At 44.7% G+C, this 12,365-nt stretch overlaps 1 protein-coding gene across 1 annotated transcript in view; it reads left to right on the top strand.

Annotated features, from left to right (window-relative positions):
* Window positions 1-12,365, top strand: part of Susd1 (sushi domain containing 1) — a 124,400-nt gene that overhangs the window by 87,008 nt on the left and 25,027 nt on the right. The window contains exons 12-13 of the mRNA XM_055611612.1: window positions 1,139-1,230; window positions 2,484-2,670. Coding sequence (XP_055467587.1) covers window positions 1,139-1,230; window positions 2,484-2,670 — 279 coding nt within the window. The remainder of the gene's footprint in view (window positions 1-1,138; window positions 1,231-2,483; window positions 2,671-12,365) is intronic.

Raw genomic sequence — 12,365 nt, 5'->3', positions numbered from 1 at the left:
CTTTTTGTGTGATCTCGAACTGGTGGGATAATATTGTTCATCTTGACATTGACTGGGGTGGAGCTCAGTAGTAGGATATGTGTTAGCACAGGGGAGGTCCTAGACTCAACCCTAGTACCACAAAAACAAAACAAGCAATAGCATTAGTAGTAGCATAAATATTTTTTGCAGAATGGAGTATCCAGTGATCCAGAGGTCTAGTTGGGCACTCCTTCTAAGCTCTACCACCATCTTCCGCTTACCTGACAGTGGGGCTGCATCCGCCAGACGCAGTAATTCCTTCCTTGCTCTGTCTTGTAGCCTCTGAGGTGAGGCTGTGACTTGTAGAGCCCGTTTTCTCATTGTTAACGTGCTCAGCCTGCACAGGAGGGTCACAGCTACTGACTCAGCTTCATTCATAGAAACCTGTCAGGCCAGGGGTTTGCTCAATCCAGCCCTGCTTCTGACAGGACAACTCTTTGAGAGTTGACGGTTAATCTTCAGTCACTGCAGTGCTCCTGTGAGTGCTCCTAGCATGAGCTGTGTTATTTCCTGTCTCGGGACAGGCATCATCGCAGTCCCCTCTGGCATCAGGGTTTGCTGTAAGTGCAGTGTCTATAGTAGCCATGCCTCTGGAACAAATCCTGGGTGGTTAGCCTTTGGCTCGATTATCATGAAATAAGCAGATTTCGAGAACATGATGTGGAGATACCAATCGGGGGAAGTCCATTTTATCACCAAAAGCCAGGCTGCTTGAGATGGCAGTTTTCAGTTTCTCAGAGTGGTTCTCCTACTGAGATGCTCCCTTCGTTCAGAATTTCAAACTGACACCAATGATTCCAAATGATTTCCAAAGTCCAGGGCAATGAGTTCTAACTTACACCAAGTAAACCCAGGGGTTGGCAGTAACTTCCCTACAGATTTGAAGAGGCATCTTCTGGCTGGTGTCTTTGGTCCTTAAATCCTTATCAGGATTCATTTACTTTAATGAGCACATGAGTTTCTTGAAAACTGCTCTCCCTGACTTGAATCAAAATACTGCAGAATTCACCCCATGTAAATGCTTTTCTTAGGAAAATACTGTAATGAAATGTTAGTGGTTTTGTGGGGATTTTTTAAATAGTGTAAATTCAGTTCTTTCTTTCTTTCCCCTCTACAGCAAAACAGATCATCACTAATATTTCGGTATATAATGAAACCTGCCTGAGATGGAGAAGCCTCAAGACAGCCAATATAGAAGAGATGTATTTAGTAAGTTTCTAAAATTTACCTTACTTGCAGATATGTGTGCTAAGTGGAAGGTTTAAAACATATCTAGGGGCTAGAGAGAGGGCTCAGCTATTAAGAGGTAGTTTAGAGGACCCAGGTTCAACTCCCAGCCCCCTCATGTCAGCTCCCCACCACCTGTAACTCCATTTGCAGGAAATTCAGTGTCCTTTTTTTACCTCTCTGGGCACCTGGTACACACATGTACACAGACATACATGCAGGCAAAACACTCAGACACAAAATAAATAAATAAATCTTAAAAAAACTTTTTTAAATCTACAAAGCTAAAAAAGAATACGTTTGTAGCTGCCATTAGCAAAAGATGTATCATAATGACTGAACAAGAGGCACCCAGGCAGCCACTTCTGCTGCTCACAGAAGACAGACTCATCAGTGGGTGGTAAGGAAGCTGAGGTGTGTATCCTGGTGCAGAGTCAGTACTCAGGTAGTCTCTGGGAAGAGTCTGGGGAGCTTCAGCCACAGCAGTGTCTCTGCAGAGATTAGAGTCTCTGTGTGTAGCCCAGAGAGTCACAGGGAATGAAGGGTGGTCGTGGGGAGACAGGGGTCTTCCTAATTTCCTCTCTAGAAAAATGTTCCTTGCTCCTGTGGTTTTGCTAGTAGGCAAAACTGTAAGTGTGAGGGTTAAAAAGAGCAAGATGCCTGTGTAGAGGTCTCTGAGTTTTGCTCTTTTGTTTTATTTTTGAGAGCTTTACCAGATATCCTAGGCTGGCCTTAGGCTTTCTGTGTGGGCCAGCAGGGCTGGAGAGGTGGCTCAGAGCTTAAGAGTGTCTGCTCCTCTTCCCAGGGACAGGAGTTTGATTGGCAGAGCCTCTCACACCTGTAGCCCCTCTCCAGGAAATACAGGTCCTTCTTTGGCCTGTGTGGACACCTGCACACAGATGCACAAGCCTACTCCGCACACGTAAATAAAATATAAATATAAAACTAAGTCAACCTCCTGAGTGCTGTTATTGTAGCTAATAATCGAAATAATCAGTTTGCGCACTTTTCTAAAATATATGTATCATCCTCGTGGTATTGTAATCATCATATGTACAAAATGTGTATATATAGTGTTGAAAATTTACTATTAGCCTATTGTTGCATTTACTTCTTGAAAAAACTCTGTAGGAGAGAGGAGGAAAAAAGAGGGGGAGGGGAAGAGAACTCCTACAGCTCCGAGGTCTCAAGCCTTTCAAGCCAGTGATTCACGCTGTGAGCTTTTTATTTTTCAGTTCCACATTTGGGGCCAGAGATGGTACCAGAAGACATTTGTTCAGGAAATGGTTTTTAATACCACCAGCAACAGCCAGGCCCCTGAGCTCTGCCTGGACCTGAGTCCAGGTACCAGCTACAATGTTAGCCTTCAGGCTCTGTCTTCAGCACTTCCTGTGGTCATCTACCTGACAACCCAGATAACAGGTAAATCTTGAACAGCAGCATTTGAGTTAATGATGTTGCCACACAGCTGTTGATACGGAATACTGTTGCTTTCTGTCATGGTAAATAAAGCTTGCAAGAGAAGGAAGGAAGTGAAATTGGAGAGGGCTACAGACAGGCTAGCATCTGCCCCTACAGTGTTTCATTATGGGAAACAAAATGTCAATTAAATTTAAATAGTGTAAACCTGTGAGTTAAGCTCCTTCTGGGTATTTGAAACATTTAAAACATTTCAGCCAGTCATGGCGTCTGAGGTCAGCCTGGGCCAAACCCCCGAAAAAATCAAACAGCAGCAGCAGCAACAATGACAAACAAGCCTAAAACATTTCATACCTAAAAAAAAGATTTCTCATTACTGTGTTCTAGTAACACATTATACTAGCATTCTAGAAGTAGTGAAATGGCTCAGTGGGGAAATTGCTTGCTGTGTGAGTGTGCACTGGGGCACCTGTGTTCCGATACCTGATGCTCACAGAAAACTCAGGCATGTAACTCGCTGCTGGGGTCAGACACAGGAAGAATCTGAGGCTCGCTGGCCAGGTGGCTCACTGAATCAGTGAGCGCCGAGTTCAGTGGAAATCCTTGTCTCAAGAAAAGTGTTTCTGCCGTGAGGTGCTTGTATCTAAGCCTGAGTCTGAGATTTGTCCCTCGAGCCCACACGGTAGAAGGCCAGAACTGAACTGATCCCACTAGTCGCACACAAGTGCTGTGGCGTGTGCACATGTACGTACACATACTCTCTCTCTCTCTCTCTCTCTCTCTCTCTCTCACATCCGTGAATGTATCAATAGACTGGCATTCTGGAGCAATGCTCACCAGGAGCATGCTGGGTAGCATCCCTCTAGACCCACACCACGTCTGCTTTCTGCTAGCTTTCTCTGTGGCCTTCAAGTCTTTGAGGCTTGATCTCTGACTTCCAGCCCAAAGGTAGCTTCTTGTGTTTTGTCTCAATGAGAAATTACAAATGCCAAGGTGGAGACTCACTTCTCCACATCCGTTTCCACCTTCCTTCTGCCTGTGTCGCCTGTGTGTTTGCTCCTGTCTAAAGCTGCCAACCCCTCAAGTGTGTGCGGGATCCCATCCCTTCTTGCTGACTTCTGCCCAATGCACAAACATTCCCAGCACATTGCAATATCTTGTTTAACAACGAGCCCCTGTTCCCCTCCAGCTGCCTTCTTCAGCCTCCCATTATGTAGGAACCTCTATAGGTTTCATGTCTTCCTCGTTCTCTGGGAAGCATTCCATTTGTCTTCCAGAAAAGGTCACCATTTCTCGGCAGCGCCTGATTCCCTCCTTCCTTTTCATACAGTTCCTTCTGTCTTTCTGGCTACACCCTCTCAGCGCTCTTTGAGAGGCTCATCTCCTTTGATTGTTTCTTCCTCAGCCACTCTCTCTTCCTTTTCTTTATTTTTATGTCTAGGTGATATCTATGTCTCTCATGGCTGTAACTGGTACTTACTTAATACTGGCAATCCCCAAATCTGTACCTCTAAGCTCAACCTCTTTGTATTCCAAACTTATCTACCTGCCTTCTAAACATACCCCCAGTGAACGTAATAGACAAGTTTAATAGAATTTTAAATTTCTCATCTGTTTTGTCACTTACAAACCTATTTGTTATGTCAGTTTTCATAACTCAGTTCCTGGAATTCTAATTAGCTGGTCAAGCCAAGAATCTTAACAACTCTAATTAGCTGGTCAAGCCAAGAATCTATCCAACTCCTAGATTTCTAATCAGTTAACGAACCCTGTTGGTTTCAATCACTTCTTTCCATCTTTGTAGACATATGATTATTGTGTAATTCAAATGCTGATTTCAGTACCTCCCATAGCTGGTTGCAGTCCTTGTTCTGAGAATCTCCTGTCTCAATGTTGTGTAGACACTGCTCCCCAGTTGTCCCCTGATACGCCAATAAAGCAGCTGACAGCCAATCGTTGAACAGGAATGAGAATAGGACTGGACTTCCTGCCAGCCAGGGGAGGAGGAGTTAGAAGAGGAAGTAGGGGATTCAGCCATGGGAGAGGTTGAAGTGTGGCAAAAGCTACAAAGTACAAGCATCCCTAGCATCATGTTGCCGGGAAGTGAGATTAGCTTAGAGGGTTAAGAATAGAGTAATAACTGTTCAGTTCTTGTGCTGTGAAGCCTGTTAAAATACTAGAATAGAGTCTCGATTGTTTGTGTAATTTCCAGGTTAAGAGAGAAACTAAAAAACAAACAGTTTTTATAAAAACGACTTTAACACATCTTCGTCTTCAACACTACGAACCTGATCCTAGAAGGAATTGCTTGCTTAGACTCCTGCAGTAGCTTTCTGGGTTTTGTTTGTTTGTTTGTTTGTTGCTGTTGATTTTTTTCATGACAAGGCTTCACTGTATATCTCTGCATTAGCCTCATACTTTCTTTGTAGCCCAGGCTGGGTTCAGTCACTGTCCTCTGCCTCAGCCTTCCAAGGGCTACAGGTATGCCTGACTTGCATCGCTGTTTTTCTGCTTTCACTATGGCTAACACTGTCCACCACAAACTGTACCCTTAGTTTTCACCATATTTTTAAAAGGGTCACTCAGCAGCAATAGTGTCTTCTAAAGACTATGAGCGTAAGAGCGCCCTTCCTCCAAAGGTCTCCAGGGATTTCTAAAGCTAGACTAGAATCCAAATATTTAGCAGGTAATCCAACCCTGGACCACCTTTAAAAAAATTTTTTTTATTAATTACAGTTTATTCACTTTGTATCCCAGCTGTAGCCCCCTCCTCAACCTCCTCCCAAACCCACCCTTCCTCCCTCTTCTTCTCCTATGCCCCTCCTCCAGTCCACTGATAGGGAGGTCCTCCTCTACTTCTATCTGACCCTAGTCTATTAGGTCTCATCAGGACTTCCTGCATTGTCTTCCTCTGTGGCCTGGCAAGGCTGCTCCCCCCTCAGGGGAAGGTGAACAAAGAGCCAGCCACTGAGTTCATGTCAGAGACAGACCCTGTTTCCATTGCTAGGGAACCCTCTTGGACACTGAGCTGCCATGGGTTACATCTGTGCAGGGGTTCTAGGTTATCTCCATGCATGGTTCCTGGTTAGAGTATCAGTATCAGAAAAGACCCCTTTTGCCCAGATTTTTTGGTTCTGTTACTCCTTGTGGAGCTCCTGTCCCCTCCAGGTCTTTCTATCTCCCCCTTCTTTCATAAGATTTCCTGAACTCTGCCCAAAATTTGGCTATGAGCCTCAGCATCTGCTTTGATATTCTGCTGGGTAGAGACTTTCAGAGGCCCTTTGTGGTAGGCTCCTGTCCTGTTCCCTGTTTTCTCCCTCTTCCAATGTCCATCCCATTTGCCTTTCTGACTGAAGATTGAGCATCTTACCTAGGGTCCTCCTTCTTGCTTAGCTTCTTTGGGTGTATGATTATTCTATATTATATGTCTAATATCCACTTATAAGTGAGTATATACCATGTGTGTCTTTCTGCTTCTGGGATACCTCACTCAGAATGATCTTCTCTAGTTCCCATCATTTGCCTGCAAATTTCATGATTTCCTTGTTTTTAATTGCTGAGTAGTATTCCATTGTGTAAAATACCACAATTTCTGTATCCATTCCTCTGTTGAGGGACATCTGGGTTGTTTCCAGCTTCTGGCTATTACAAATAAAGCTGCTACAAACATGATTGAATAAGTGTCCTTATTGTGTACTTGAGCATCTTTTGGATATATGCCCAAGAGTAGTATAGCTGGATCTTGAGGTAGCACAATTCCTAATTGTCTGAGAAAGCGCCAGATTGGTTTCCAAAGTGGTTGTACAACTTTACATTCCCACCAGCAGTGGAGGAGGGTTTCCCTTTCTCCACGTGCTCTCCAGCATGTGTTGTCACTTGAGCTTTTGATCTTAGCCATTCTGATGGGTGTAAGGTGAAATCTCAGGGTCGTTTTGATTTGCATCTCCCTCATAATTAAGGACGTTGAGCATTTCTTTAAGTGTTTCTCTTCCATGTGATATTCCTCTATTGAGAATTCTCTGTTTAGCTCTGAACCCCATTTTTAGATTCTGGACCGCCTTTTTTAACTTGTCCCCACCCTTTATCTCTCTCTCCCTTACCTTCTTGCTTTTTCTTAAATGAGTTAGGCTTGTTTGTGTTCCAGGCTTTTCCATTTGCAATTCACATTTTCCTGGATGATCTCTGTGGTTTTCTGTGATTGCTGTGTGTGTGACTGTTACCACCTTGTCTCACTCTGCTCTCTGTTGCTACAACTGACTATAGTAATTTCAAAGAATAGTTTCTGGATGCTGGAAAGTCTGTGGACTGGGAGACAGCACTGGGTAGCATCTTCCTGATCCGCCATGACCTGACAGAGGGTATCACGTGGTAAACAGAGGAAGCATAACCAGACAGCAGAGTTTTATTCAGATCAACTCTCCCGATAACCCATGAATCCATGAATGGATTAACCCATCGTAAGGACAAGGTCCTCATGACTCCATTATCTGGAAAAGGTCCTGTGTCTCAAACACCACTGATGTATGGTTCTGAAATAGCTTCTGGGACATGCTCTCTGGAGACATGTTTCACCATGATACTCCTGGAGACACTTCCCCTGACCATCCTTTCAGAAACACCGTCCTCACTCTCTACCCTATTACTTTCTTTTATATGTTTATTTACTTATGTACACGGGGTGTTTCGTCTGCATGTACATCTGCACCCCAGAAGAGGGCATAGGATCCCATGGGACTATGGTTATTGATGATTGTGATGTGGGTGCTGGGAACCGAACTCAGGACCTCTAGGAGAGGTCCAGTGCTGAGCCATCTCTTTAGCCCCTACCCTAGCACTTGCTATCACTCACCCTCCTTGAATTTCTTCATAGAACTAGTTTATTTTTATTTTAAAAATTATGTTTCTCCCCTTCTAAAGTAGGAACTCTTTGAAAGCAAAGTTTATTTTTCTTTGTTTCTATTTTGAATCCCTCAACAAATGCTAATGGCACTTAACACAATAAATCCATATTTCTTGAATAATAGCCAGGTAGTAATTGATGCTAAGGAGATAGACTTTGTGGTAAGAAAATTCCGAGTGTTTATTTTGTGCTGGAGACGAGTGATGTCCAACTGAATGCTTAGAAAGCAGAACAGCCGTTCTGCCTCCTGTTCTTCAGTCTTTGTCAAACTTGGGTGAGTTCTACTGCCTTGAAATAGTTTAGTTACACTTTCTTATTTTTATTTCTTGTGTGTAGGGAAGGAGGAGGTTGGCTATGGAATATGTGTGTAAGTCAAAGGGCAACTTGCGACGGGTATTTTTTATCTATTTTTACCTTGAGGCTAAGTGCAGCCCCGAGTCACTGGGGTCCTGTCTGTGATCACGGCCGCCAGGCGGCGCTGTCGAACTGTTCAAGTTCACTGGGACAGTGAAGCCGGCTGAGTGCATTGAGATCATGGTTGCTGTTTGTACTTGCTTTAAAGCAGTGATTCTCAGCCCTCCCAATGCCGCGACCCTTTAATACAGTTCCTTATGTTGTGGTGACCCTCAACTATAAAATTATCTCATTGCTACTTCATAACTGTAATTTTGACACTGTTATGAATTGTAATGTCAGTATCTGACTTGCAGGCTATCTGATAGGCAGCCCCCAAAGGGTCAAACTGCGTCCCACAGTTTGAGAGCCGCTGCTTTAGAGATCTGGCATTTTTTTTTTTAAGCATGAAAATTGAAATTGGCAAGAGTTTATTAAAGAGCTGAGAGAGAGAGAAAAACCCTTTCATCCCACAACAGTGAGAGAAAAGGTACCCTGGTGTGGTGACATGAGCGGATGCTCCGATGGTGCAGCATTGTTTCAGGAAAACCAGGAACTTTCAAATGTTCCCAGAAACGTTTGAAATGTTAGAGTAAGGATCGGATCTGGAAAACACAGCAGATGCTTTCCCAGAAGAAAAGAGGATGGAGTTTCCCTTCCGTGAGCCTCTCATTAAATTAATTCTTACTGATGGGAACGGGATGAAAACAAGAGCTTTAAATATCTGCTGACCTCAGAGGAGATGCAGAGCAACGCAGAGGGACTGGGCAAGTGTTTTAGAAAGCCGGACAGACGCTGCTGGCTGAAGGGTGGGAAGCAGAGATGACGGAGGTCTCTGGCTTGTGGCTCGTGTGTGGCCATCGAACTGAGTTCTTCAGAACAAGCTCATTCATGCTCTTCTCTAGGCCAGGAAGGAAAACAAACAAGCTTTCATCTTTGATGTTGACCCGAACGAGGCAGAAGACGAGCTCTCGCACATCAGATGAACTGCTTTCTTTTTGAGTCTAAAAGTTTATAAGCAAAACCTTCTTTTCATAAGGACAAGACAGGAAACCAGGGGAAGCTGAAGTGATGGGGGGGGGGGCTGGGGGGGGGGAGGAGAACAAAAGTAAGTGTTCTTGTGAATGGGGTGAGTCGCTTCACATGACATGGCTGTTGTTTGAAGTCAGCTGTTTCTTGTGAAACCAAGAATGCTACAGGAAAAAAAGGGAAAAGAATGGAAGTAATTTCTGTGTTTGACTTCCACACCAATGCCAGCAACTAGCGTGGGAAATTTCCCATTTCTAGTTGCCATTTCTTTTTATAAGAAAAAAAGAATGCACTTTTTTGGATGGGTAGGAAGGCAGCCAGGACTGCCCTGTCCTCTGGGAGTGTCACACAGGCCCAGTTCTCCTGACTTTTTCTCCTGCAGACTTTGGTTGCATGTTTGGTGACCACCCGCTATTTAAGGGTTCTGAGCCCTGTGTCCTCAGTGAGGAGCTCATTCTTCCTACCTGGTTACAGGCTACCTCAGCGATCCTGGAAAGTCCCTCTGTGTCCGCGGGGCTGCATCAGAGGTTTGGATAAGGATTGTCTTTCTCTAGTCTGTTCTCCCTTCAAAGTCTTTGGTAAATACAAGTTTGTTGTTTTTTTTGTTTTGTTTTGTTTTGTTGATTCCTGGAGACACAGTCTTGGGTCAGGCCAGAAGCTAGCATGTTCGCCCTCCAATGCTCTGAAGCCACACCTCTCCCATTCCCAGAAACATCCCAACTTAAATGGCTCAGTAGACAAGGGCCTCTCTCTACTTCACCATCTAGAACCAGTCATTTCCTCTTAGTCTTGGCTGAGGTCAGGTGACCCACTGTGGAAGGAAATGTGCTGGCTGCTTGACTTACCTTCTTGCTTAAACTTTAGCTTTATAAAATGTGCACAGGAAGGCTTCCTAGTATCAGAAACCTTTAAAACCAGCATGTTGCGGGAGTGACTGATGGGATAGAAGGACCATGCTGAGAGTTAGCACTGGGATTCAGGGAATATTTGTTAATGGTTATGTACAAATACCTGTGCACAGTGCTGAGGGGTTATGGAGAGGCCAGGCCTCACAGCTGTATGGATGGGGAGGCTTGTCTGGCCTGTGGCTGGGGACTTAGGGTGGACGTTCCCATTTCTTTGCTTCTGTGTGTGTATGGTGAGCACACCTTGGTTACATGGAGCTGTGCCTGCAGTTTCTTGGTGTCTTTATTTTCCTTCTTACCTGTTTACTGTGGACAGCTCAGAAAGGCAGCATTGCAGCCAGTTCCCAGACAGGAGAACTGTGTTTTAACCTAATCACTTGTGCTCCCAGCATAAAATCGGGACCTCTGCTTACTTTTGGTGCAGGAAAATTTTCTTTTAAAAAAACTCATTGTCATGAGTTTTAGGTGAAAATGTATTAAGTTTTAATGCATTTGCATTTATAGCGTCTCCTCTTATTGATTTAGCAGCTTGCTTGTATTAGCAGTTAATCTTTAGATATGTATTATACATGGCCCGCACCAATATAATTTATTCTTTAATTTTCTTTTTATTATTTTTGACATTTAGACATTTTGACATATGTATGATGCGTGTGTAGGTGAGTATGTTTTGTGTGTGTGTGTGTGTGTGTGTGTGTGTGTGTGTGTGTGTGAATGCACTTGGACATGTTTGTAAGGAGGCAAGAGGTCGATGTGTGTCTTCATCGCACTCCTTGTTTGTGTGTTTGTTTGTTTATTTGTTTGTTTTAGGCAGAACCTTGAGCTCAGCATTTTGACTAGCCTGGCTAGCCAGGGAGCTCCAGGATTCTCCTCCCCTAGCCCCTAGCACTGAACTTACAGATGTGCTGCCACACCTGGCTTTTACACGGGTGTGAGGGATCCTGACTCAGACCCTCAAGCGATGATGAAAGGTTGTTTCCCCTTCTCTCTAGCCAGACACATACACACTTGATAGTTTCACCACGTAACCAATTCTCCTGATGTCTTAGAGTTTACCCTCTGAGGGTACCAAGAAAGACGCCTTCCATCTCTGAAATCCAGGTTCATTTTTCTTCTCCAGTAATTTCTTATCTTTGCAGTAAGCTGCCATTATTTAGACTGTGTTCTGCCTTATGAAATGAAGCTGAAACTACATGGGAATTTTCTTCTCCTGGATTTTTTTTTTTTTCTTTTTGGATTTTCCAGACAGGGTTTTTCTGTGTAGCCTTGGCTGTCCTGGACTCACTTTGTAGACCAGGCTGGCCTTGAACTCACAGAGATACGCTTGCCTTTGCTTCTCTTCGTGCTGAGATTACAGGCCTGCACCACCACACCCAGCTTTTCTCCTGGATTTTTAACCCACATCTTGCTTACCTTTTGTAATAGCTGTCTGGGTTACATCCTCAGCTTGTTGGGCCATGGTCTTCTTGGACTGCGTGCTCTTCTCTCATGTCCCTGTACTGTTCCTGTTTGTAAGTTTGTTGTTACTCCTCTCTGTTAGGTTTTTCCACACACTAACCCCAGGTACCCTTTAGTGGTTTGCTTCTAAGGAGAGTGCTGTAGTGACTGGAGCCTCTGAATGGTAAGGAAAGCCTGACTCTGGCCCTACTTCCACATCACATACCCATGGTGATGAAGGACTGCATTTCATACCCCAGATAGGAGTGGTTTATTTTGCTTTGCTTTGGGTTTGATGTAGTTTAGATCGGTAAGAGTGGCGATGGAAAAGAGAGTAGATTTGCCCAGGACAGCAACTTGGGAGCTGAAGATCAACACTGGATGACTGAACCAGGAGTCAGGGTTACTCCACCTCGAAATGTGGCTGAGAATCAGCTTGTTGAAGTTCACACTTCAGAAGTGTAGAGTGTGGAACAGATCCAGTCAGGAAGGGCCTTGAGCAAGCAAAGCTCCCTGGAAACCATGTGTTGATCGGCTGCCAGCCGGCACCTTTGGAACTGCAAGCTGTCCCCCACACTGGGTGGCTGGGACACAAGGGTAGCTTTCCTGCTGTTCCCTACACCTGTTCTCCAAGTGGGTGAGCTTTGCTCTGCGTCTCTTGGGGGTTGGGGGGAAGAACCTAGGTGGATTGAAAGACTGGTCAAGAGAGAGCCCAGCCAGGACTGTTTGTTTATCTTGGAGGAGAAAGAGGAGCAACTGAGAAGTGAGTGGGAGGGGCTGAGCAATGAACGTGATCGGTTTCTTCAGTTGGGCCGGATCACAGGAAACGTGGCTCACAGGGACAGTTATTTCCTGTTGCTACAGAGCACCGCCATCATGGCGATGGCACTCAGACCTAAGGGCAGACTTCTCAGTTGGAGAAAGTTGCCCTGGCTTGGCTGCCTTGTTTTCCTGTGTCTTTTGCAGCCATCTTTCTCAGATGTGTCTGGAGTCCTCTTGAAAGGAGAGAAGGCTCTCACGAAGGTGTTTCGTGA

The sequence above is a fragment of the Psammomys obesus genome, unplaced genomic scaffold (assembly GCF_907164565.1).
Source record: "Psammomys obesus unplaced genomic scaffold, mPsaObe1.curated_primary_1811, whole genome shotgun sequence".
NCBI classification, from domain to species: domain Eukaryota; kingdom Metazoa; phylum Chordata; class Mammalia; order Rodentia; family Muridae; genus Psammomys; species Psammomys obesus.
The sequence above is the reverse complement of the archived record's forward strand: the minus strand, read 5'-3'. Positions and strand labels throughout refer to the sequence as shown.